General features: G+C 36.8%; 1 protein-coding gene across 1 annotated transcript in view; it reads right to left on the bottom strand.

The window, feature by feature from the left end:
* The window catches only part of EZH2 (enhancer of zeste 2 polycomb repressive complex 2 subunit), a 29,442-nt gene extending 17,365 nt beyond the window's left edge, over window positions 1–12,077 (bottom strand). Inside the window, exons 1-7 of the mRNA XM_009323031.1 lie at window positions 11,961–12,077; window positions 11,335–11,436; window positions 8,289–8,405; window positions 6,785–6,905; window positions 4,409–4,552; window positions 3,765–3,867; window positions 3,028–3,191 (exon numbers count right to left, since the gene is read on the bottom strand). Of these exons, the coding sequence (XP_009321306.1) occupies window positions 3,028–3,191; window positions 3,765–3,867; window positions 4,409–4,552; window positions 6,785–6,905; window positions 8,289–8,405; window positions 11,335–11,436; window positions 11,961–12,077 (868 nt within the window). The remainder of the gene's footprint in view (window positions 1–3,027; window positions 3,192–3,764; window positions 3,868–4,408; window positions 4,553–6,784; window positions 6,906–8,288; window positions 8,406–11,334; window positions 11,437–11,960) is intronic.
* Between the last annotated feature and the right edge of the window lie 15,717 nt (window positions 12,078–27,794).

The raw sequence follows: 27,794 nt of genomic DNA, 5'->3' as shown, positions 1-27,794 counted from the left end.
ATAAGGCTAATCTTAACAAAAATGGAATCTAAGAGGGGGAATTACAGAAATCAAAACCAGACCTAATAGAATTCCTGTATTTTTTTAATTCTCTATGCCTTCTCCAGAGATTTGTGCCTTTCAAAATACGAATCTGATCACTGTAGCCCACCAAATTACCAAAGTAATTCATCAAAAATGTCATCTGCAGAAGCCAGGACATCATCCTGTAGTGCTTGGCAATTGCATGAAGTAGAACATAGGGGCAACTGATTAGGGTTCTAGTAGAAATGTTATCAACTTTTTTAAAAAGTTAAATTGTTAAATTGTTGCAGAGACACTGAAAATTGCTAGTGCAGCCTTCCAATATACAGAGTAGTCTTTTTTTGATGAGTTACTTATTCCCAGCAATGAATCTGGTGGCTTTTGACCAACAGCCTTAAAACTTCACAGAAAGTGAAGAGGTCATACAAGTGACTCTCTCAGTTTTTAACAGATAAATTCCTAGCTCTAGACAGACACACAGACAGACACACAGACAGAAAACAATCCTTTCTTTGGTGTTACTAGAGACAAAAGCAGAAGGAAGCAATGCATCCAAAGCAGTGACCAGTCATTGTAGAGGTGGGATTTGGGTATGTCTTCAGGGAATGGTGACTGAAGCGTCAATTTACTACATTCAGCATCCAGTCTGGAGGCTACATAGTGAACACACAAATCACTCTTGAAGAGATCTCTTTACAACGATCAAGTATCAAATACATTTTTATCAGTGACAATGCACGTGCTGCATAAGCTGTCATGAAGAGCATTATCATAATCAGTAATTTCACACTCCATCTTGACACATAGGTACATCTTGAATGCCTCCACAGTGGAAGTGTTATTCTTCCTTCTTTCTGCTATGGCCCTGAAAACCTGAAGAGATGACTTAAAGTTTGGGCTTTTTTAAGTACGAGGTATGGTTTAAAATGAAGTCTTGGACATACACCACTTTGGAAAGAATACTGACTTGTTTAAGGGACTTATCAAAAATCACCAGCAAGAAGAACTTAAGCAAAATTTTAGCATAAACACTTTGTCTTCCATCTAAAGGTTATGAACACAGAGAAAGGGGGCACAACACTTTCAGCTTAAAGGATGCTGCTAATGTGGGAACTGAGGTCCTACAGCCGATAAGTGACATGACTCTGGACTTTGTCATCGGCTGAATCTGGCACTTAAGAACATGTCAAAATGCACAAATACTATGAACCCGTCCTTTACAGCACTAAAAGAAAAGAAGTCTCACAGAGTTGGTGCCTCAAAACTGTGGACTGGTAATACCAGGCTCCCCAGAGTCGTAGGTACCAAAATGTGGTCTGTGGATCCTTTCAGTTCTACTTCTAACAATCTGCAAAAATGGCTATGAAAGGCAAATCTATATAAACTATGTAAATAATCAAATATATGTGTATTTTAAAGGAGCCCATATCTTCACTGGAAAACTCCTACAAGTTTATAAAATTAGTGGGAAAAATAGCCTAAAACCGCTGTTGCAGAAGTACCTAAAATCTTCTGGGGTGCTACTGCAAAAAGTTTGTTCTCACTATGTCTGGACAATGCTTTCTTGTTCACTTAAAAGTAAAACTAGACTGGCATTCAATCTCCTTGCTAGACTATTGAGAGCGTCAAGAACTCGTAAAACCACTGCCAGACAAATGGGTTTGCCAAGAGGTAGAATACAGCTTCACTTCCCTGTCCTACAGACTAAGGCTGCACACAGCACTTCTTGGAATGAGTCATCCAGGCTAAGATACTTCTAAACAAAACCTACAGCTTCACAGAACACATTGTGTTGAAGCTGGCTGGACAAGGCAGCAGCTATACCTCCAGAAACTTATTGTTCTTAAACATTATTCAGAAGTAAGAGCTTCTTTGTGTTTTCAAGCAAGGCCTGCCAACAGAATGCAAGGAGAAAGTGAAACTAACAGACCTAACTCCAAAAGCCACAAACACTAAAGAAACTGGGAGCAGGAAAAGCTCTCCCCCTCCCCCACCATCTGAGAACAACTCCAGTTCCTCCTCAAACTGAAAGGCAACTAAGGGATACTGAAAAGCAGCAGCAGTGTAAAGCCTTCAATGTGAAGTACAAATACAGGCAGATTGCATGTGTGCTGGATGAGGAGCTGCTGACAAAGCACAAAGATTTCCAAATGAACATGCATGCACACTCACAGTGGAACGTGCAAATGAACCATTAAGTCAAAAGAGAAAATTAATTTGAAATAGAGGGCATCATAGTATTCAACTACAAGTTGACACCACTTCATATTTGACCGTTAGGTTCCCCTTTACATTTGACTCCATTCTCAGAGAAAGCATTGTCTCAAGTAGCACTTCAGAATCTCTCTTATTCTTCACACTTTGCAAACGGAAACTAACATCATTGCTAACGCTCTTGTTAAATCCTTCCCCCAAAAGAATGGGGCAACATGAAAGCAATTCAGTGGAAAGGATATCACAATTTCTAAAACTCAACTGTCTGAAACAATTCTTCTTCAAATCACCAGGTACAAGTAAAGTGGCTAGAAAGTAACCTGAGAGAATAAAAGAGAAAACTGTTCATGGATATTCATTCTCCCTGCTGGAAAGTGAAGCAAGTCTGATGAATAACCAGGTATTTTTATGGAGAAATATATTCCATTCTGCATGCACAAACTGAGAAAGTGTAACACAGCAACAGCAGTAGAAAACAATGTAGTTTTCTTGAACACTATAAAAAGAGAAGTAACATTACAGGTTGGTCCAAGCCAGGAATTCTATATGAACTCCTAAATGCAAAAAGGATAACAAACTACCCTGAACAGGTGCATTCAGTTTTTTGAGGTATAGTTTTCACTGCAAAATGATGTCAACATGGACAAGTTGTTTTCGTAAACTTTAGCGATATTACTGCTTTTATTTTTTCTTCTCTTTCCTTCTTTCTGTATTGCATCTTATGGTACTTTTAAGTTTCCTGACTTGTAAAAAATAAGAGATATACAAGCACACTATAATTGTACTTACGATGTAAGAAGCAATCATATTTAAAACAGCGCCTACAGAAGAGTGTGTGAAAAGAGTGCAGGCTTTGCTCCCTCTGAACAGATTTAGCATTTGGTCCATCTATGTTTGGTGTGCATTCAGGAGGAAGAGCTCCGGGAAGCTGCTGCTCAGTGAGTTCTTTGTATCTTAAAAGAAAGAAATAGGAGTTATTTATTCACTATAATAAAAACAACAAAAAATAATTTTTGATTGCAGTACCACTCTGCATTTTCAGTGACAAATTAAAAAAAATTTAAGAAATATGTGCCAGGTAGAGAGGTCAATCTGTCAGTGATGTGACAAGTTATTAATTCCATACTCATTAATACAAATATAAAATCGGCTAGGAAAGAATGCATTTATTTTCTGGACCGTCATCTCATCATATATATTACTCACTAACTCCAAAAAGGAGACTTTTTTTTTTTTTTAAACACAAGCTTTTATTTTGCCACCTCAGAAAAATAACATAGATTATTAAACACATGCAAGCACCCACTTTTCAATAGTTTGAAAGGAAGGCTAATAAACACCTCTGTATTGTTTTGACTCGGTGGGAACAGCCAATTCCCTTCAAGTATCACTTGCAGAAGTTACACAACTGCCACAGAACCTAGCTGTGAGGGGGACCATTCCTAATCAAAAAATATTTAACGAAGTCAAGGAATCTTTGTTTCATAATGCAACACAGCAATATAACCTAAGAAATACTTTCTTACTTCTCTTTCAATTCTTCTGCTGTACCCTTGTCTGGAAACATTGAGGAAATGGCTTCAAATATCTTGTCAGAAGGAAATCTCCGAGGTGGGTGGCTTTCTTTCTCTGTCAAAGAAGCAAAAAATTTGGAACAAAAAAATTATATTTCTGCTCCTTTGCTACTTCAAGGAGGTGTTCAGAGAAAGGGGGACTTCGCCAAAATCCTAATAAAAAAAAGAAGCAAAGGTTTTTATTTCTAAATTACAGACAATTTAAAATGCATTAAGTGATCTTTTTAACTCTACCAGTAAAATTTGGAGAAACCAGCATTTCACCAGCAGATGGAGATGGCAATTCAGAACTCTGCCTACCTTAGAATAATAATATTTCATTTTCTGAGTACCACCAAAGCATTTCTTAGACAGATACCCGACTGATTTTTGGTGCATTTGACTGTCTCAGTTTGCAGATAAACAAAAATTGGCAAAAGCACCTTTTGTAGTATTCTCTGTACAACTCTTGAACTAAATGGCAAAGGAAATGATGAAGAAAATGATGCTACTTTAGACCTGAAAACTATCAAGTAGAAGGGTTTGAACAAATTTATTGAGTGATTAAAGAAAAGGGTTTTTTGGTTTTAATTTTTAAAGTCTGCAAACAGACATACCCATCCTGTTACCTTCCCGATCTTTTTGCTTGTCATCTCTTTCATCAGGATTATCATCTCCATCATCATCATCTTCATCATCACTATATTGACCAAGTGCATTGACCAGCTCAACAAATATTTCATCATTGATAAATCCACATTCTGAAATTCAGCAAAATTGGGAGTGAACAGAAAAGCACAAGGTGTATATGAAGTATTTTTAATCCTCCCTACACTTGAATTAAATTATGGCAAATGCTGTAATTTATGAAAAACAATTTCATATTTTTCCCTCTTAGCTTCAACGTATGAACTGAGAAGAGTTAAAAATACTCAGTATTTATTTCTCTAGACTGACAACTAGGAAGGGGAAAAGGAAACTTGTTGAAATTTTCTTTTTCCCAACTCCCTGTGCTTCATACCAGTAGACATAAATAAATCTCTCTTCCCTGGAAGATAAAAAAATTACTTACTAGCTAGACTATTTAAGAGACTTTATGCCAGAATCCCAATTCCAACATGGTTGGGTTAAGACAACCTGGCAATGCATGCAAACAGTCTGTGAAGCTATCCTCGGACAGCTAGGGAATCCCCAGAGATTTTTGGTTGGTAGTTCCATAGCATTCACTTCCCCACTATAGACCCCACTGGCAAGTTGATAAAAAAAGAATACAGTTATATACAAAAAAATCAAGAGCAAACTGAAGGATACAATGCTGCATATATCTGCTTATTAGCTTATATTCTGCTGTGAAATTCAGAGGGCAGCACAGATAGACAATAAGGCATTTCTGCAGAAAGGAAAATCATAGTTAGTGTTGACAGAGGCTGCTGTTATTTTTCAGAAAATAACCATGAACTGTGTGGGAACTGTAGTGCTTATCACCATCCTTTTGAACCTGGACTGGGGTTGGACATCAAACTACAACTTGAAGGAAGCTAATTGTTTTATTCCTATGTAGACAATGAAAACAGGCAGGTACTTCATTTGGATGTTTTAAACAGAACTCTTAATATACAGGTTAGTATGAATTTCTCTCCCAAAAGTGCAATTACAGAGCTAGTTTACAATTCTGACTCCTACATGGGAATGTTTCTGGATTACAGATTCCCACAGCATTTACATTTAATTATAGTCACACAAGAATGCTAGCTATTGGGAGACTAAAACTCCATCTTTCTACTTTTGATATATAGTTTTGAGGGATTGATAATAACAGTAATTGCCATCATAAACTTGGGACTCGAGACAGTGAAATGAGATTAATTTTAAAGCTAGACTCATTTAATAATAAATTAAATCAATAATAGAAGACATTTACTAGTAATGTCACCATTTTGACATAACCAGTTTTCTGACAAGGATGTCAGTAATCAATAAATCTGTAAAAATATCCGAAGGCAAAACCCCATGAAACATTTCATGTTCCTCATGAAATATAAAGGCACTGGCTATTCTGAGGACATTAACAAGACTGGTGTAGGACTGAGTAGCATTTATTATTGAATCACAGGCTTAACCTTCATGAGTGGCACACAATGTACTCAAAAATGTAGTTCTCTTTCTCAGTCACTCCAGCATTAACAGGAATATAATCAATTTTAAGAAATGATTCCCCATTGGGGGGGGGGGGGGCAGGTAATGTTCCTGTGAAGGGGGAAGCAGAGTAGTCAGAGAAACCTTTACAACTGTAAAGTTCAGGCTTATATAAGCCAGTTCTGAGTGGGCATACAGAGCAAGTGAAGGGTTGCTACTTCACTGAGACTTCAGCAAACTAAGAGACAGATGACATCACATGTAGTCTAGCTCCCACACAGAATAAGAGGTAAACTACACCTAAGAATACATATGTATATAAAATGTACCAACAGAAGGATACAACTTTGCTCTATAAGCTGACTTACAGAAAGGAAGTTTTTAAATAGCTAATAATTTCCTTAAAGGAAAAAAACCCAAAACCCACAAGAGGTTATTCTATCAAATCGCATTCACAAGTGTTATTATCAGAGTTTTGCATACTTCTCCTGCCACTTTCTGCTAGGCAGAACACACGTAGGGACATTACACTATTATATTCCAAAGTTCTGAGCATAAAATTGAAGACCAAGAACTTCTCCAAGTTGCACCTAGGCATTACGATGAATCACTCTATGGTCTAGGGAAAAAGTTAATGTGTTTAATTTCTCCATACTACCACTTTAACATTTTGCAGCCTTATGAAAATGCAAAGCAATATATTTAAATAAGGAAGTCTGTTATACCCAATGCTTACACAATGTAGGGATTCTAGAGATACTACTGTAAACATCAAGCATCAGGCCTTAACAAGCAACACTGACAACAATTATTTATGTAGGAAGAAGGGATTAGTATACCTGAGTGTTTGGGCTCACCTCTGTCTCCATGCACTTTCCCATCATAGTTCTTGATCAGTTCTTCAATAAAGGTACCATCCTGGTCAAGCACTTCATCTCCCATATATGGAATGTTATGTAAAACAGTTTCATCCTCTACCTAGTAACAACAGGTATAATAAAACAATTTTAAATTGCGTTTTCAACCGACCATTTCCGCATTGCTATTTTCACAATCTACAAGTGTCTAGCTATCACAGTTAGTTAACTGGCTTCACTGCTTTAGCACATTTACCATTAACTAGATAAATAAAACAAAACCCTCATCTTCAATAATTTTTTGCACTAGTGGTGACTGGCTCAAGATACTGACATTAGCTCCTAACATTAAGGTTAGCAGGGTGTTTCCATAAAGCTTCTACTATTGAAACACAGTAAGCTACGTAGCTTTGAGAAGCTTGCATTTGATTCATGAAGGGAGTTCATTCTCCCTTCCTTGGTTCTCTTCCACAGTAATGTGCAATGGAAACCACCCCTTTATTGCTTTGCCAGAGATAAGAAAATAGGATACAAAAAGAGTCTAAATTCAAGTTGTCTAAACAGCAAGCACAGAAACATGCCTTACAATTTAATCTGAACTCCACTGTCATTTTTTTTGTCTGCATATAGACTAAATGCATTAATGCTCCCATGTTGTATCAGTAGAATTTACAGACCTTGATACTCAGCTGTATCTTCCAATACTACAAAAGAACCTTCTATTGTTAAGAAAACAAATGTAAATTTTTTCTGATCATGATTCTGCAGCAGTGCAAAATATCCAAACACTGATGAATTGAAAGCAAGTAGAAAAATGTGTGGAAGAACTCTGTACATATACCGATAAAACTGGTTATTTAAATCACTTTGCTACGATTATTATCATAATAACCAGTCAGCAAAGGCGATCATATACAAAATGATGTGACAAAGATTTGTAATAAGCTAAGCTTTTCAAATAAGTCAAATAACTACATCAGAAATCTAACGTTATGGCTTCTGCATACAGTGAAGCTAATCAGAAGAAAAGGCTATACTCAGTTGCTATGTAGGAATGACCATTATGTGGGGTTATTATTTCAGGATTAAGTTCTCTTTACTCCGTAAGAATTACTATTCTGCTACAGGTGTGTTGGTTGATTGTCTTACATAAAGACATTCATAGCCCTCAGAAAATATTTCTCATTACACTAATTATATGCTTTCAAATAAATCTACATTTGTTAAATGCCATACAAGACAATTGGTCACCTGAATTAAATAAACTTAGGGTCTCTTTACAGGAAGGTTTTAGAGATACTTAGGTTCACTGAGGACAGAGGTTTAGTTTGAATCTAAGTTACTTTTATTTATTTATTTTATTTGGGGAAGCCTATTTCTGATTATTACTGCCTTATTACCAATACCAAAAAGATAGGGAGGGTAACTGGCAACAGATTTTTGCTGGTTTATTTCTAAAATTAACCCCTCCCTTTTCTCCTCCCAGCACTTTTTTTAAACTTACCATAAAATTCTGTTGAAGGGGAGACCAAGAATACATTATAGGCACAGAAGCAACAGCATTGAGAGTCTTCAGCGGGATGACTTGTTTTGGAAAATCTATGTCACTGGTAACAGAGCACTGAAATAAGAGACTGAAGTCACACTTACATAGCAACATCAGAAACAAAAAGAAAAAAAAAAAATCACAGAAGAACACTCTACAACGTACAAAATTCAAAGTGTCAAAATTAGCCATATCAGCCTTTGAAAAACGCATCAGATTTTTAGGGCATAATAGTAAGAATAGGTTTAGCAGGAAAAAAGACACAAGAATTATTTCTATGTCAATACCTTTGCTAATAGTTCATGATGTTTTTTTTCCACTTCATAATAAGTGGCTGTGACAGTTTTTTACTCAGACTTTTACCCTACAATACAAATTGTGTTTGTATCTCAAAACAAATTTAGTACCTGTTGCTGCTACACTGATGTTAGAGTATTTCCTCAAGCCATCAGAGAGGCAACTGAATTCCCCTGACTTCAGATCAATACACTGCAGAAATCATGTATTATTTATGTTAAAAAAAATAAAATTTTACTTTAATGCCAGAAAGACATCTTTCGGAAATAAATCCTCCATATGTCTTGTTAATTCCTGCTCTGTTTCCCTATTATTGTCTGCTTATCTTTATCCTATCCTCAAACCTTTTGTTATGCTCACTGCTTACAACGGAAAAATGAAAATTAACTCTTAATGTGCAACTCTGCACATGTCAATGAGTTTTTCAGCTACAGGACTTTTTTTTTGAGATTCAGAGGTTTATGTAGCCTCCAAAAGATAAACATGCCATAGAAATACAGACAACTAGGTTATTCTTGCACCTATTCAACAGTTAACAGATGCTGATCAACTTTTCTCAAATACTTGGACAGCAGTAGGAAGAACTCTGAAAAAAGTTACAAACAAAAGCAGACAGGAACATAAAGTACAACAAAGAGGATTTGGAGGTAGGTAAAACAAAGTTTAGAACAGCTATCATAGCTACCTGAAAGGAAAAAAGGAAGTGGAGACAAAAGATCTTTCTCCTTTCCAGAAGGGAAAGATGAACAGAGCTTCACATTTCTAAAGAAATACACAAAGTAATGTAACAAACAGTATACAGAGACAGTACCCCGGTAGAATGACACAAGCCAGATTTATTTGTTTTCCTTTCAATTTGCAGCAAATGAAATTAGATTTCTGCTGTGTATATCAATACTCAAGACATGGTTCTATGCTAGTGCTTTATTCCCATTTCAGGTTAATGTTTAGTTTTCTAGCTAGCAGCCATCTAGTATATTTTTCATGTATTTTTAAAGAAAAATACAAAAGTAAAAAAAATAATTACTTTTTATCTTTGGAACTAGAAGTCTCAGGCTGACAAATGAGCTATGTCAAAATTACTCAAAGTGTTTGGCACTAAGTCTCAGTTATGTTGCCCCGTCGTTTTGCTATGGAACTCAGCTTAGTATTTATTAGGCTAGCACAGGACATGTTATGGTCTCTGGTTGATGCTGACTGGACTACTCATTGGAGAAAACCTAGGTCACTAGTGATGCCCTGCAGTCTTCACCAAACACAGGAAGGCTCTCACAAAACCTTTCCAGCAGGTCATTAAACTTCTAGCCAGTGTCCTATGCAACTCTAATGAAATTCAGCATATTAAGAAAAAAGGATTTTAAAGTAATCTTTTAAAACCCCCACCATTTCTCTGTCTCACTTCTCTCACTATAAATTATGGCAATCTTAAATCAAGCATTAAGTTCTGATTCATGAGACTGGATTTGAATGCAGTAATTAGTGTGCTCTATCAATTCCGGCAGGAAATCAATTCAGGCAATAAATCAACATAAAAGAATAGTGAATCAAGCTACAAAAAAAAAAAAAAAAAAAAGAAAAAAGAAAGAAATGGTGAGGAATGATCTTTTATTATCCCAAAAAAGTGAAAATTAGATGTGTACCTGTGTCAATTATTATCAGAAGTTTGATCATACAGTGCCATATAACAGGTATAGAGCGTGAGTAATTGCATATTCAATCATGTTTAAAAGAAAACACTCAGTCAAAGGTCCTTGCCTGTTTGCATTTGAACATGCATGCATACAAATGCACCTCTGTGACACACAAGCCCTCAGTTTCCCACTAAAATTTTAGGAAAAGAAAAATCTGAGAAATTTCCTTGAAAAGAAAGTGGTTTGTTTTGGTTTTTTTTAACCTGTTCACAGTAAAGTCTTTTCATTCTCATCCTACTGAAACAGATGAGAATGAAAACCTACTTTTCAGATTATTACACATGAAACATCCTCAAACTGGCTTAGTCTGGAGAAGTGCCTAAAGAGCAACTGCGAAAGAAGATAAATTAACCTGGGCTGAATACAGAAAGTTGGAGTAGGCTTAAATCACTGTTTGAGCTACCAACATGAAAGCCAGTTTGGGTGCTCAAATTGTATCACAATCATGGAAGTGTTTTTCACAAATTTAGTGTCCAGTCTGCTTGTGCAACACAAGGGTGCATCAACTCAACTAACTCCTTTCAGAACCTCTGTGGTTAAATGACTTTAATTAATATAAAGAAGACTTTGTCAAGTGGGTATGTTCACAGCTTTCATGTGCTTTAACTCAGTAAGAACCAAAGTAACTACTCATGTGTACCACTGGGGGTCATCTCCAATAGGAGCAAGATTAAACTCCCAATATCAGTGAAATAAAATTATTTTATTAAAGGATGCTGAGGTATTATCCAAGTATTATCAGAAATAAAGCTTTATTTTTGTGTGTCATTCAAAGCTAGGTAGCCTGCTACGTATTTATTGCTTTCCAGAAGTCATATGATCGAAGTAAACAATAAATAAATTAAGAGACTCATATGAAAAATATTTAGCTGCCAAGTCATGTCATGCTGGGGAAAAAAAAAAAAAACAAACAGCCAAATTTCCAGGAATAAAACAAAAACGTGCTAACGACCTTGTAAGTGGAATTACCACAACACATGTTAACCAACCTCCCTGGTCCCGCGCAATGAGCTCACAGAAGTCATGATGTGAACAGGCTGTATCCTACGTTGTTTCCATTCTTGATTTAAGATTTCAGTTCTTTCCAGTATCTTCTGACGATTAGAATTAAACATACTCTAAAAATTAATCACAATTGTAAACATTACAAATAAATCAAAGACTCTAAGTTCACCTGCTAGCATCTTAAGGCATTATAATATTTACTAAAAAGATAAACAAAACCAGACAGGATTAAAAAAAAAAAGTACTCAAAACTCAACTGTCCAAATTTTGTTTAAATGTCAGTAAGGCTCAATATAGTTCATCATTCCTTTCTTTGACTCAACCATGTTCTCATGTTCAGAGACTTAGGGGTTTACCATGGAATTAAGTTCTAAATGGAATTAGCAAGAGTATGTGGCTAAAGAAGTTACCATACTTGCTCCACAGTCTCTTCTGATACTTAGCATGCCTGATTCAATCACATATAAATGTATCACACCTGTTTATAAGATCACAGAGTTAAGACAAGTTTTCAGTATGTTAACAAAGTATTTAATGAAATTGTTATTGCAAGTGTTAACTGCAGGACAACTCATACTTCAGAAGAAAACCAATTTTTCTATCATTTTTTGAGCAACAGAACCAAAAGATGACATACCTTTACTTCATCTGCACGTCGGAATCTCTTGAGCTGCCTCAGTCTCATATATTCTGATTTCACACGTTTTCGCCAACAAATTGGTCCCTTTTCAGATTTTTTTCCGGTTTGACCCATGATTATCCTACAAGAGACAATGTCATGTTAATACTACCAAATCTGACGCCACTGCTTACAGAGGAAGTTAGAGTGAAGTTAGGTAGGATAGAGACATTCCTTTAATACCTTTCATATCTAATTTCTTTAATTTCTTTCAGTCAGACACTTGCAATACCATCCCAATCCAACAATAACAAAAAAAAAAAACAACCTTAAGTGATAGACACCAGAAAACAGTAATTTTAATTACAAATCAGTGGGATCATTCACATTTGCTTTAAACATTTCTAATGCCTTTATACAGAAAGGTACCTAACGGGTTTAAAGGGGTGAAGTGGAACAAATCAAGATTCCCACTGCAAAGTTACACACTGGAATCCTTGCAAGCAGTCTTGTATATTAACTTCTGGACAACTACGTTCATGGCAGACAAACCTTTCCCTCCTTGCAGGAGTGGTCCTCTTCAGTAAGATATCAACTCCTAGAATAGGCTTCTAGAGTTGATTTCAAGTGCAGAGAGGTACCCCCCAAGTACTGTCCTCCTACCCAGCCACTCAAGTGTCAAAAAGTTCTAGAAATTCAGACGTAAAGAGTTTTTAAACAGGCAGAATAAGAGACCTTGCTCTTTTCTCAAGTATACTACAAAAACCCAAACTGTGCAGCTGACTGCAAACAGGACATTGATTCCACTTTTACTGATCACTCTCCTAGTACCAAGTGCTTCATTTTTATGTTACAGGACTGTTGGCAATGAAGTTGTATTTTTACATTATAATCCAAATGCATTGCTAGAATATGCCAATCTGCTCAGCATTTTTCAAAATCAAGGACCGTATGCTGCAACTATGCTGGCAACCGCTACTTTGACAGCATCCTGAAACAAAACCATAACATTAAAGACTGGCTTCCTCTCAAGAGTTGCGCTGTAATAACCTACAGTATTTCACTGAATAGCTCAAAACAGCATTCACAATAGCCATCGTGGACTGAAAGGCTGAAATGTCCAGTTGCCCAAGAGTAATACATTCTCAAACAAGTATAATCAATTTGAGCAGAAACAATTCTAGCCCTTCTAATTATCAAGGTAGGTTAACATGAACAGAGGTGTCTTCTTCAGGCTTCGAATGCCGGGTGCCACCTCCCCTGCCCCGCACCACAGCTCCCCTGACAGTCATGAGTACAGCTTTACCCAAGTTGTTGAAAGCTCTTTGCTGCTGTAGGAGAGCTCTATTTTCAGCAGTTTTGTACAGGTCAGATTTGAGTTCTATCAGGCTTTATGATGATTATGGGGGGAATCAATACAGAACCTGTTTATTTTCAATACTATGCCTTCGTTTACACTGAACATATTTACACTGAAGAAAAGGTAATAGTCTATGAAAGCCTGACACCCATTTTTATGCAAGACATTAAATCATATTTTGTAAGAAAAATTGTTGGCTTTTTAGATTTAGAATGAAAATGACTCAACAAAAAAATGGCAAAATTGCCAACCCAAATCATGGGAAGTATCCTTTCAGGAAAAAAGGCAAAGCATATAAATAAGTTTCACATAATGCCCGAAGCACCTGACTAGGCAGAGGGGGAGGTTGGAGAACCAGCAGGGGGAGATAAATCTAGAGCAAAGTGTCAAACAGTTGCTCTGCTTCCATGCCTCAAGGCAGCAAGTGGAATCCACCTGTATCTCATTTACCACAACACCAGTGGTTACAAGAGAAAGAGATAAAAAAATAAAGAAAAACAAAAAAACCTCCCAGACCATTCATGTTAGAGCATGGTAAAGAGAATCAGCGATTCAGCGTGCACTAGGATATTGATTAGAGGACAGCATAAAAGCATTATGAAGTACAGAAAATTCATTGCATTATATACTAAACTACACAAAGCAAAAATATGGAAAGACATCCCATCAACTGGAAATAAATTAGACATAGAATAAGTATCATTAAATAACAAAAAGACAGAATCTCAATTTGTAAGAAATACAGAACATCAAAATCACCTCAGTTAAGGTTCAGCCAAAAAACATGGAAAAAGTACCAATGAATTCAAAAGATAAACGAAAGCTCAGTTGACAGTACTGAAGTAGCATATCCCATAAAAACAAAAACACAGATTATGTTTACTTACTCTAACACTCCATCAACCACAGCCCTTCTTATTCTAGTTTCCTGGAGAATAACAAATTACTCAGTCTTAAAAAAAAGCTTTCTTAACTAAATTCAAATTGCCAGATAAGCCCTGCTCATCAAAAGCAGATCTATATGGAAATCATATATAATTAGATTAAAAACAACAACAAAACAAACAAAACCCAATAGAATTCCCATCTTTTTCATACAACTGAAATACAGCCCCACAAACAAGGATTTAAGACCCGAGAGAAATATATCCCCATTGAAAAACAAATCCAATCTATTCAATTTTTCAGTAATGAACATCATTGTTACCTGTTGTATTAAAATAGTAAGAAAAATAATACTTCACAGGAAGATAAATACTTTCTTTTAAAACAGCATAACTTATGCACGCTCAAGTCATTCATCTGAAAACAAACGGGACTTACAAGAACACTCTCCTCTTGCACTAGTTTCAAGCTGCTATCTGGGACACAACATAGACAACAATTTAATATTCAAGGCACCAAATAACAAATCATAGAAAATGAAAAAATACACTGTTGTTTATGTCAAGTTATAGCAAGAAAAAGTTCTTCTAGATAAAGTAATAATGTTAATGTGCAACAGTCAGTGGGATACACATAGTGCAATAAGTCAAACATGTATAAACAAATTAGAAACGGCTTCTTAAATGGCAAGTCCATATTAAGAGAAAAAGCACTGAATGGAAAGGAAGCATATGCATGTATAGGTTACAGAAAAATTATAGGTTATAGAAAAATTATAGCTAAGAAAAAAAACAAAGTGTCCTAGATGCGTGTAAAATATTAATTTTGAAAAATCCCTGAAAATGTATTAATGAATTCTTATTTTGAGCAGCAGTTTTTCAAACCAAGTGAACCATATTTGTATGTTTTTGGACAGTTGTACATCACCAAAGTAGAATTACAGTGTTGTTAACACATGTACTGTGGTAAGAGGTAATTGTTTTTCTGTCCCTAATCTCAGAAGAAAGTATGGAAAAAAAAAAACAAGGCGGGGGGCAGGGAGAGAAGAGCGTATTCATAGCAGATCATCTTCACATTAGGACTATAGCCAAATGCCACTGACAATTTCTAATGTCAATTCAAAGGTTGCCCCAAAAACTATACATTTAAGAAACTAAACCTGAGAAACTGGGATAAGAAGTTTCAGAGGCAAGGACAGACCATGCTGGGTCAGGGCTGGGGGAGCAAAAAATGAGACAGAAAGATGAACTGTTACAGAAGGACGCTGGATGCTACCTCCACCCCTGAAAGGAAAAGTAATTTGGAGAATTAAAAAACTTCAGGGAAACATCAACATAAACTCAATCTCTGGGGCAATTCAAGATTGTAGATGCTGTCTCAAGCCTACTATTGGTCCACTTGCACTAGTACCTATGTGCAAGAAAAACCTTTCCCAAATCACTTTCTTCCACCATTTCTGCTGTTCACGTTTGTAAGTACTCTGAGCTGTAACAAATTACAGTTTTCACTTTGCTAAACAAGAAAAAAGCCTATACTTTTTCATTAAATTGTGTTGTATGGGATTTGCAGCTAGGATTGTGGAGCAGAAAAGCCTGTGAATTTTAAGATCAATTTGTCAGAACCAGTCAACTTTTCATCTAAAAGTTTCAGAATATTCCCTACAGTAGCACAAGTGGCACAAGTTAAATCCCATCTGTCTAAGAATAGATAAGCCTGTCTTAAGAAGACAGCATAATGTTAAACAGTTTCCATTTAATAAATGAAAACACGATACTGGATCATTGCCTTAGTGCAATGGTCTGATTCCGAGAGCCCCCAGGCCATGTCCCTTTTCTCCGTTCCCACTTCCCCTTCTGAATCCTGCTAGCCATTTCTATTGTTTTAAAATCTTTTTCTTTCCCATTTTTTCATCCTCTTCATATGAAGGGCGTACAGAAACCATCTAACTGCTAAAGATCCCAGTCCTGAGAACCTTTATTTTGGCCAAAATAAAGAAACTATGTAGCAGTCAATGCAGTTATTTATGGACAGATTATCTCATCTCCAAAATAGATACAAAAAAGCAAGTGTAACTCTAAAGTAGTTATACTGTTTCTAGAGAAAGCTCATCTCCCAAAGCACAGAATGACTTCCATGCAGAACCTGAGCTAAACTTGCCAGATCTTAACGTGGCATCACACTAAGGAGGGAAACCTTGCCATAACACCCTGCACCCTCTTTGCAGAAGAGGGAACACTGGGAAATGTGGTGAGACATCCCAAGCGATCCTAGTGTCAACCTGGTACAGCCACAGACAGATGGACTGTCTCATTCCAGACTGGGCAATCACCCTGATGCCACGGCAAGCAAGGAGATGCATGTGCCACGCTTAAATGCAAAGGCTTAATACCTTGGGTCCAAAGCCACACTTAACCCAGCCAGCCCTCCCAGAGCACAGCACTGCAGAACTGAAGTGACCCCACGCTGCTATTCCATACACACAGCTGAGCATTGCTACACTCTGCTCGCCAGCTCTCATACCACCCATATTTTTCCATTACTTGTAAAATTACAGCTACCTAATTCCCTGAGCTATAGAGTATGCCCATGCACAGTACACCTAAGCGCATGGGTAGAACTGGATATTAGATAATTATACTAATGAGAGGACCAATGTAATTCTAAACAGACCACTATCAAATACAAGAAAAATAACAAAACTAACACCTCTTTTTGACCAATAAGGAGTTTGAACTATGGTATTAGGAATGAGACATACTGAACCCACCTAAACACTGATTTTAAAGAAACCCTACAAGAAAACAAAACCAAACACATAGCTATTCTTTTCAGTTTCTACTCATGCTTGCATAGCTGGAAATGAACAACAAAAAATGGCAGTGTCCTAGAGCATATACATTTGCGTTTTAAATAAACTCTGCTGAGCATTTCATAATGAAGTTATGTACAAGATCTGCATTCTTTACAATAAGTTGTAAAGAAACTTCATGCCTATAAGCTTAAATCAGCCAATACTTACCTTCAGCAGCCAAAGTGTGTACAATACATCTAGAATGCATGAGAGACAAAGAAGTGTAGAAAAATTTCAGCTCAAATTGCTCCTGTTTTGCCTACAGAACATAGAAATAGCCTTATTTAAAGACAACGTCCTATTTTTCTTCGATCATTTTGGCAATATCTATCAGTGACAGACAAGCACACAGATAATTCTCAAAATTAGGCAGTCTATTCAAGCAGTCATACTCCTGTCAAAGACTATATTTAAGCTCCTCTGGCTAACCTGCCAAATTTCAGGGAAAAAAAAAAAATTAATGAAAATTTTCAAACTGGAAAGCATGGGAGAACAAATGAGGGGGTCTGCCCTTTTAAAAGAATGCTATTAGTTTGTAATCTTGCTTAATATTACACAATATTTTAAACTGTAATATTACATTCTCTTCCCTCTACTCGGGATTTCTGTTTGGAGATATTTATGAATTAAAACTTCTCAGGTTTTTTTGTGAATCTACATCCAAAAGGTTATTCATATACTTTAAATATATGCATACAGTGATACAATACTGCACTTAAGAGCACTCTTAACCAACAGTTTCAATGCGGGGGGGAAGGGGGAGGAGAGGGAGGATGGGGGAGAATATAAAACCCATATGCATATGCAACCTGATGCAAACTGAACAATAAAATAAGTCATCATGTCTTTTGTTGCCTAGAGTAACGAAAGAGTGATGAAGGAATAAAATAATTCAGACGGGGCAGGGGCAGGTAGGTGGGGAAGTACTCCTTCTACCTCCCTTAAAGCCAAATGCGAATGCTTTCACGTTCGCTTCTCAGAACCTCAAGCTCTGAAGGAATGTAACTGCACGGCCCTGCCCAATGAATTACACCACGCTGCTTCTCAACCTCTTCTACCTCACCATAGCATGGCCACAGCCCTGTGAACAGTGATGTACTTCCACTAAAGTCTCTGGACTGGATGCACTGTTAAGCTCAAAGCATGCATCTGAGCTGGCTTCACAAACTGTCACTTCAGGTACCATAAACTTATTAATTTAGATTCAATACTACATAATGAAGGTACTCACCAAGTAATTTCTTCAGCAGCAATGGCATCTTACAGCCATCCCACCCTTCCCAACTCTTTATTCTCACCCCAATACTGCCCACTGAGCTGCAGCCACTCTTCTCGAAGGGATGCATGGTAAACTGGATTAAACTGACCAACGATAAATAAAAGCTCACTTTTGTGATTGTTTTCTGAAACACAGATCAGTTTGATGATCCTATCCACAACTGGGGCTTCCTGTGCACAACTATAAAGCAGGAAGGAACTGTTAGGAACACAGACCAACACTGAGGAAAAACTAGTGCAGGCAATTACACCACAAACAGGTACTGGTTTTATACATCAGTTTGCTCTGGAGTGGCAGGCATGCTCTTTAACTGTAAGCCGTTATCAGATCCAGGCAGCATACAGGTCTCTCAGCCTGAGCATATGCACTCTTACTAATGGCAAAATTATTATATATTAAAACCTATCTGGAAAAAAAAAAAAAACAACCACAACAACTACACCCCACCACATCCTTCTAATGCTTTTCCTCAAACTAAAAAAAAATTTTGCTCAGGCAGCAGAATTTAGGACAACTTTCATGCTCAATTCAAAAAGCAGAATTTTAGCAACAGAATGGATTAACAAGATTTTTCCATCAGCCTGCAAAAAATTCAATACTTGCTAGAAAACAAAAACAAAACCAAAAAAAATCGATGCATTAAGCTTAGACCTAAAGTTTTTAACTTTCCAAAAACATCTCATAAAAAAATTCAAATGATCTTTTACGTTACAGGATTTTAGACAGCTCAATACAATGAAATGATTGTTCAACTGCAGCAAAGTATTTTTCAGCTATGTTCAACTAAACTTTATTGCTTAGAAACGCTTGGAAATTTACTTTTAGTATTTTACTTCACACACCCTAAATGCAAAACAAGACAATACTCTCTATGAACCTATCCTAAAGCTTTCCAGAGTAAGCAGTTTCCAGTAGACTCCTATTACGATTATCAAGCACCTGAAAATAAACTATCAATAAAACACATACATATTGCCAAACTTCAAAAAAACTGACTTGAAAGTTAATTATAAGTTAATGCTGTAATCTGCCAGATCTGTCTCCTTCATTTATACCAAACTTTTGTTAACAGCACAGAGAGAGTAATGAAAAACTATGGTCAAGAAACAATATTAGTCTCTTGGGCTAAGTAAGAAAAATTGTTCACTGCCGTGATTTCAGAGCTGCTAACTATTTCCCTGTTAAGTTATGCAGGCTGCAGGAGCCGGGGGAAGAATGACACTCCCAGTGCCTCAAAGGGCTTTTTACCTGTGCTATCAGCAGACACACAAAAAAAATATGCCTAGAAGTTTTGTAGTTGCTTGCTACTCTACTTTCTGGATTTTCTAAAGCAAAACAAAACATGGTTTTCTTTCAAACTTATCTATGTAAAATAGCACATTCTCATTTCCATGGGAAGAAAAATATTCCCAAGGCCACTGTCAGCCTGGGTATTTCAGATACCAAACCAGACCAACTAACAAAAATCTCTAGGTCTGAAATACAACAACATAGGAAAGATTAACATAGTTTATTAATAATATTTCACTACAAAAACAACTACAGCACATTTACTCTTTTACAGAATTAGTCACAGAGAAATTGATGGGAGTAAACTGTAGTGTGTTTTTTACTACTCTATATTATAGAAATGTGGTATTTTAAGTTTAAAGTGCAGTTCAACCTATTTTTATTAAAGAAATACCTAAAAATACTTACCTATGCTTTAAAATTTACATCATGTTGTTATTCCATATGCTGAAGTTCTGTATCATTAAAGGTTGTTTAAATTTAGAGAGAAAACTTACATCAAATGCTACCATCAGTTCAACTACCTTCCTCAAATGCTATTTGGTGTCAGTTTTACCTGGAAAAGACATAATCTGCTGTATCAGTGGCCCCGGTCACTCATTTCCACCTCTACTCAGCCTTCTCTACTGTGAGAGCTTAAGTGCTTATGATTCTGTTAATCAAACTAGGTCAGGGGGAAGAAAAAAAAAAAATCTGTCTGAACAGCCCAGAAAATAAACACACTTAGTTTTTAAATAAAATTTTTCAGCAAAATCAGCTCCACAAGCTGGTTTGTTCAGGAGCCACATGAATTCTTGAATCAACACAAGTGAAGGGGCGGCAACACTGGGGCAGGAACAAGAGGCAAAGAACCAAAATTGGAGTGGGCAGCAGTTTAGGCTTCAACAGAAGTGTTTGTCAAGCCATGTCATCTCTCTGCCACTCAGTTTTACCAGTACAGAAAAATCATTCTTAACAATCGGAAACAGGAAACGTTTACTAAGCCATCCATGCCAGCTGTGCCGCTCTTCAGGCAGATAAATGCCAACAGGCTTGTATTGGCCTACAAAGGCTTAATCTCTGTCGGGCTCTGTTTGGCAGTATCTAGAAGAAATTGATCAGTTCATGAACTGATCTAAGCAGGTAACTCCAAACAGCTCATCTGTCCTTCCTCACTCTGACAGGCTTCAGTGGTTGTGGATGAGGTAGGTTAATATAACACTCATGATCAACTCTAACGAGATTCCATGTTCTGCAAGAACGTTCTTGATTACATAAGAGATGGAAACTGTTATACAAGCTATTGTCAAAGACAAAACTATTAATTTTAACAAACGATGTAAGGAGGAGAACCATCAACAGCCCCAGATGTACCAATGCCATAACCCCAAACTGAGGGGTAATGTCTGTGTGTGAAAGCAAATATCCAAATCTCAGAATACTTCCTCTTCCTCCCCCTCAAGTTAGCAGAAAAACCCTGGCTTACAAGCATCATTAGAAGGCTGTGTTTCAGTTGCAGTGTGGGTAACAACCACATCCAAGATATTTTAGCATCAGCCCTAACACCAATACTGACTGATGACGACTGTAGGCTTTCCAGGTAATATGGCAGCACCAAAAGCAGGTTTGCTGCTATAATAGGCATGATTTTATTATGAGCAGTCTCATCACAATTAAGCTCCTATTATTGTGATACAGTAAGTTACTTGCAATTACTATTTGCAACACTAAAATACATCTCAGTTAGTGGAATCCCTTCAAAAGTAGCAGTCTGTCACTACAGTACTGTGGGGTTTTTTATGTACCAACAACTTAAAATATTTGCCTCCACTGGAACAGAGTTGTCAAATTCAAGGCCAGTGCACTCTCTCCTCCCTGACGTAAGTAACGGTTACTAGCATATTAAGCTACCTAACAGAATTTAACTTTGAAGAACAACATTTCAACTTAACCAAAACTAAGCAGCACATTCACTTACCTATTTGCTTGTGGAAGCTGATGACAAATACATCCTAACGGTACTTCTCAACTAGGACTGGGAAAGGAAGTAGGATCTTAAAATGGCATACGTTTCCTTTTCTCATTGTCTACACTACTTCAGCATCTCAGATAGAATTTACATGGTAAATATGATAAATTTGATTGAGGTGATCAGTTACATCAGATCAGATCTTTTCTGTGCTCAAAAGAAGCAGAGTTTCCTAACTGGACCAAAATTACTCATGCTGGCCTGATAAGCACCCAAACTGGCAGGGAAGAAGAGGAACCATGCAACCAGGGTAAAGGGAAAGGAGCAAAGCCTCTCCCTGCCAATGTCAGCAAACCATTAGAGCATATCATCCACTGGCCTTAGACTAGAACACTTACCTTCTGTACCATGTAAAACATACTATTCACACTGTGTAATTTTTTTTTCTTTACAAGACTTTGCACAATCAAAGCAGTTAATGTGGCAAACTACTTCTGCGTGAGTAGCTTTCAAGAAGCATGTTTCCTGCTATCTCTAGATCAACTAAAGATTGCTCGGAAAAGATTTAGTGAGTGGCAAAACAACAGCAGCAACCATCTGTAAGTTGTCTACATCAGTTGCCAGTGCAATACAAATATAGAATATGTCTATAACAAATGAAAAGCTAGTGTAGGTTTGTTCAGTTCAGTTCTGCCTCATACATCCCACTACAGCCATTCACAACAACTGCATATATTCAAATCACTGGTTAACAATGGTTATTTTCCATTTCCTATTACTAGTACAAGTTCAAGGCTTCAAGGCATGTTCTTTTTATACTTAACAAAATTATTTAAGAATACTACATGTAGGCTCCCAAACTCCTAAATAGACTCTTTAAAATGTGTCATGTTTTTGCCTGTTTCTCGGCCTTATCAAAATTGGACGAGTCACTTCAAGAATTTCAACCAGTGCATAAAAGAATTAAATTCCCTGAACAGTGTGCTTCCTTACACAAATCAGAGCTAAACCCGGACGATCACAGAAGTTGAGCACTATCCTAGCCCTTCTACTGAGACATGCTAATGTATGCTAAATCAAAGTACAAGAGGCAACAGACAAGACTCAGCAAGGGATTTCATTTCAATATAGAGAGGAAATTCTTCACAGTGAGTGCGGTCCAGCATAGGAATGCATTAAGCAAAGAGGTGCTAGAATCTCCATTCTCTAAAACATTTCAAAAGTGGTCTGGAAAAGACAATTTCAGTGTTGGCCTTGCCTGAGCGGGAGACTGGATCAGATGACCTCTAGATGTACATGCCAACCTAAACTATTCTACGAGTCACTACAACTCTGAACTGGGCCTGCCATCTCAAAACCAAGGACCACACTAATTTTAAAGCTGACACTATGGAGTTCGCTCGCCTTTTAAATTCCAGTTTAATATTTCAGAAGATGAAAACAATCACCACTGCATTCTAAAATTCTTGGTATTTCAATCAGCTACAGGTACAATTTGGAAAACTACACTACTATTAAGGGAACAATAATTTGTGAATTAAAATGCTTAAGAGCTTAATCAGACTGAACGCTTTAGTTTGGTGTGTAATCACTGATTGTTCTAATCAGTAGAAACATTTGTTATGTTACAGTCTCCTTTAACAACTCCATCAACTAGTTAGTTCACACACTCCTTCCCACTACTATCCAGTGTGTTTGTTCATTTGAAAGAGGCCTTCTCTGCTTAACAGTACAGTTGGAGCCTTCAGCTCTACCTCTTAGAAATCATAATTCAAAAAAGACAGATCAGAAAGCTCTTCACTAATTGAGAATGTAGTCTAACTAGAGTGCTACATACTCTCCATAAACTTACCATTATGTTTAAAATTAAAAAAAAACATAAAAGGGCTGTTTTTTCAAATTAGTTGTCTTCTTATCCTAATAGGGTTCTGCTTCTCTTATAGCCCAACCTTTGTGCCTTTGAAGTGTCACTCTTTTCAGACCTTTTACTTTCTGTCATATAAGTGACTACAGCTTTACCTTGCACTTGGTGTACTTAACATCAGGAACCTGATCTCTACCCTGGAACATTAAATGGTTGGTTGTTTTTTGGGTTTTGTTTTTTGTTTTTTCACCCCAGACTTCAATTTCACTTCTTTTCATTAAGTAGACTTAAACACATTCTAGAAGATATCAATAAGCAAGTGAAGCAGTACACATGTTCACAATAAGTAACTACTCTATGACCTGCTTCCCCACAACTCAAATTATGTGCCTCCTCAATTATTTCTTCCCAAGCACAATGTGTTTCGGGCCTTGTTGCTACCCCAGTGTCCTGGTTTCGGCAGGGCCAAAACCAGGGCACCCAGCAGCTCCTGAAATTAATAGCTCCCAATTGATACTTCAGGATATTCAAGATTACTGAGATGCTTTTGAGTAAGAATTTCAGCCTCTTTTGAAAAGAGGCTTAAAAAAAAAAAAAAAATCATCATTTTGTGGCAAATTCACACTTTCATGCTACCTTGATCAAGATGTCTGTCATAAACAAAATAACTGTACGCACCCTTTTCTCTTACAGCTGTATGAACGGCTATCAGTGAACTGAGTGCAGTTTCATGACATACTTAATCCAATCAAATTACTTATTTGTAATAGTACTACTACCAAACTAACTTATTACCTGTAATGGCTACATTTTTATTTGCAGTATTATTCCCCAAACTAAAACTAGTTGGAGTGATTACTAAATTATTATAACATTGGCAATACCTTGTATCTGAGCTAATCAATGTAATCAGAATTTCCTCTAAATGGCTGATTTTTAGCTTTCCTATGATAACAAGGCTGATGCATCCTTCTGCATATGTCCTCTACAGTAACTTCTGATGCAAATGGCAAACATAAATCAAATGTGACATGGCTTACAGATAACTAAGTTATGTATGTTTTCTGCAACAGATTCATGAAGGACTACAAGTGTCCTGGCATTATGAAAAGCTGCAGTGTGAACGCACATTTTATAAAAAATAAAAAAATCAGGGAAGTAATGAAAAACAAAAACACTTACTAGGGAGAAACACCGCTTAGGGCTGCAGACTCTGATGTATCAACAGAAACCAGCAGACCCCTACCCAAGCAATGCCATTGCAGCTAACCCCAATTCAGAAGACTCACTGCCATACCTGCTCTCTGCTCCAGTATGTAACATAATTACATGCACTACTTTACGTTAGCTACACACCTGCATTGTACCCCTAGATGTTGCTAGGGAATGCTCCTATCTTAGATATTAGGAATTCTAACCTTCAGTCCAATTCCCAGATTTGGTAGGAGTCCCTGTTTTCCCTCCCTATACTTAACTCCTGACTTCTGCTTGCCTTGATCACAACATCTACCCTCCTTCATCTATTATTGTTTCTAGTCTGTTTTTAACAGTTAAATGAATCTCTTCAAACACAGTTTCTCATTACTGCCCAAACATACCAGACAAAAACTGTATGGAAGACCAGACGGCTTTGACTTTCAAGCATCACCCCTACTTCATGCTGGCATTGCTACAAAAAGAACTTTTACCTACCACTTGTTCCTGCACCTCTGCTATCATTTCACTCCTGACAGCATGAGCATTTTTGCAGCCAGACACTGACAGAAGCAAGGAAGCCCTCTGGCTGAAAATACCTTGCTGACTCAAGAAAAGTGAGCATCCAGCCGCTCTGTCCCCACCTAAAGACACTGTGAACTATGGCCTTAAACATTCAGTTTTCAGCTCCTTGTGAGAGTACTAAACACCTAAGCCTGCAGATCAATTTCTACATGTGCTCAATTCAGACTGAAACTCATACCACTTATTATTTGAAATGTTCACCTCAGTAAATCAGAGCAGTTCAGTTACTGACATACAAGGCAGGAAGGAAACTAGTCAACTCTAGGGCTCACAGAACTCACATTTTCTTCAACCATGCTCCCCACCTGATTTAAAAAAAAAAAAAAAAATTTGCCTCCCACAGTATTTTATTTCTTGCCTTCTCCCCTAACAGTTCATTCACATAGATAATTTAACACTATGTTGCTTGAATATTCTTTTCAGGAGTTTCTACCACCATTATAAACTGACCAGGCAGATACTAGAAACTCCAACTCTTTACCAAGGACAAGGAGGAAAGAAAGGGAAGAACGAGGAATCAAGCAGCTCTTGGATATTAAAGAGAAGGAAACGTTCCTCCACTCCCTTTTCCTTCCTGAAAAAACATGAAGAATCTTAATCTACCTTCTTGCTGTTTTTACATTGTCATTTTTTATTTTTCTGTGTTAGAAAATGATCAAAGCAAAGCAACTACCAGGTATTCAACATCCCTTACCCTATCTGCCAGCGTGTTAAAAACTCGGCAACTCAGAGTTATAAATAACTCAGACCTTGCAGAGGCACTTCAGAAAATATAGCCAAAATTGTCTGTGGTTCTTAATATCTAAAATAATTTTAAACAATCTGCTTCAAAAATTTAAATAATAAAAAAGAAAAAAAAGCAAGAACTCACCTGATCTTGACAAAATCCTCCAATCATTTTAAAAGTTTTTGGCACTAACTATAGGTTGGTTAAACATGAAGTACCCGAGTAAGATCCAACAACAGAACTGTTACAGAAAACAAACTTATTTCAGATTTTCTACCAGCCATAAAGAAGGAGGAGGGCATCAGTTTGATGACTTCTTTTTTCCCCTAATAGTACACTGTCTTTAGATTTATTATCTCATTTTGTAGGAGTCCTTCATTTAGAACATATACTCATCAAGAAACAATGGTATGGATACTTCTCAGTTTCATTCTCTTCAGCAGAAAAAAAATTAAAAAGTTATGTCTGTTAATAACAAAATAAGATTTCTATACAATTAGATTTCCAATACATTTCCTTAAACCAATACAAGAGTAGTACAAAAAAAGTAATGTAGTATAATTTGTTTTCAGACAGCCCTTAGAAGAAAAAGATAAATCCTTACTAGAGTGTTCAATCAGTCTGTATATGCAAGCCTGGAACTTTCAAAGGTATTCTTCCCTTCAAAAATTAAGTTCTTTCTCTGTATCCGTACAGCTTCAGGATTTACAGAAACAAAACCAGACATGAAATAATTACTGAATACCATGTAAGGAGTAAGAGTAACCATTTCAAAGAAAAATTTTCTAAATTCCCTATATCATTGCTTTCTTCCAGAGCATTTCAACATTTGATACTTTTAGAAAAATACTGTTTTGGAAATAAAACTAACAAGTACAAGTACTCGTCTACTTGGTGGGGGAAGGGGGAAAGAGAGAACAGGGAGATCAAGTATTTTATATTAAAGATCAAACAAAAATTGGCACTAACTGAAATCAACTGACATCTCACTTCAGTTTGGGCAACATCAGCAAAACACTGTGCAGCAGGTAATGCAACTATTTACTTTTTATTTGGATATCTGCACATATAAATACTTTTAACTATATTTGCATGAGTGAGTAAGACTATTTGGATCAAAAACAAAATAAAACATTTTAAAACTCCAAACAGCAGAACAGCAACAAAAAGTTTCAAGCCCGATTTTGATTATGCTTTTTACAAGTCACCATTAAAACCATCCCACATTTCTTACATAAGACCAAGCCTGGCTATTTGTCAGGAGAAAGTAAAGTTTTATGCGTAAAACTTGAACTTCACCTTTTGAATTGTTCAAATGCGTACCTCCGAATTTCTCCCTTCACATTCATTCACAGACCCCCAGAGGAGTTAGATGTCTCCCACACACATTCCAAATAACTTCTGTTGCCTAACACCTCCATCTCTTAAAATTTAGCTTTTTGATATCCCGGATAAATCTGGCAGAAAAAGTAACACTTGCTGGGAACACTTAAAGCATGTCTCCACAGGCAAAATAATTTAGGGTGTGAATCTGAAGTGCAGTGACTATTCTACCTGAACTTGTTTTGTGGACACACCTTTTTTACTCTAAAAACTCAAAAAATAGCCACAGGTCCTTCAGCTCAATCCACACACACAAAAGCAACCTACACGCCATACTGGAAAAACCCTACCACACAACAATTAAGCGGTTCAATAGCTATTCCATACTTCTTTCCCCGCATAAGCAAAAAGCCTAAACTTTGAAAGACATGACACTTCCATGTATGCAGAATTTCTTGTAGAACAGACTGGCAAATTTTGGAGCTGAACTGGTATTTGCCAATTGTCTGAAAAATTCCAAAACGAGCTTCAAAATGATGAAAGCAA

This window comes from Pygoscelis adeliae, unplaced genomic scaffold (assembly GCF_000699105.1).
Source record: "Pygoscelis adeliae isolate BGI_AS28 unplaced genomic scaffold, ASM69910v1 Scaffold264, whole genome shotgun sequence".
Taxonomy (NCBI): Eukaryota; Metazoa; Chordata; class Aves; order Sphenisciformes; family Spheniscidae; genus Pygoscelis; species Pygoscelis adeliae.
Note: the sequence above shows the minus strand (reverse complement) of the source record. Positions and strands in the feature narration are given on the sequence as shown.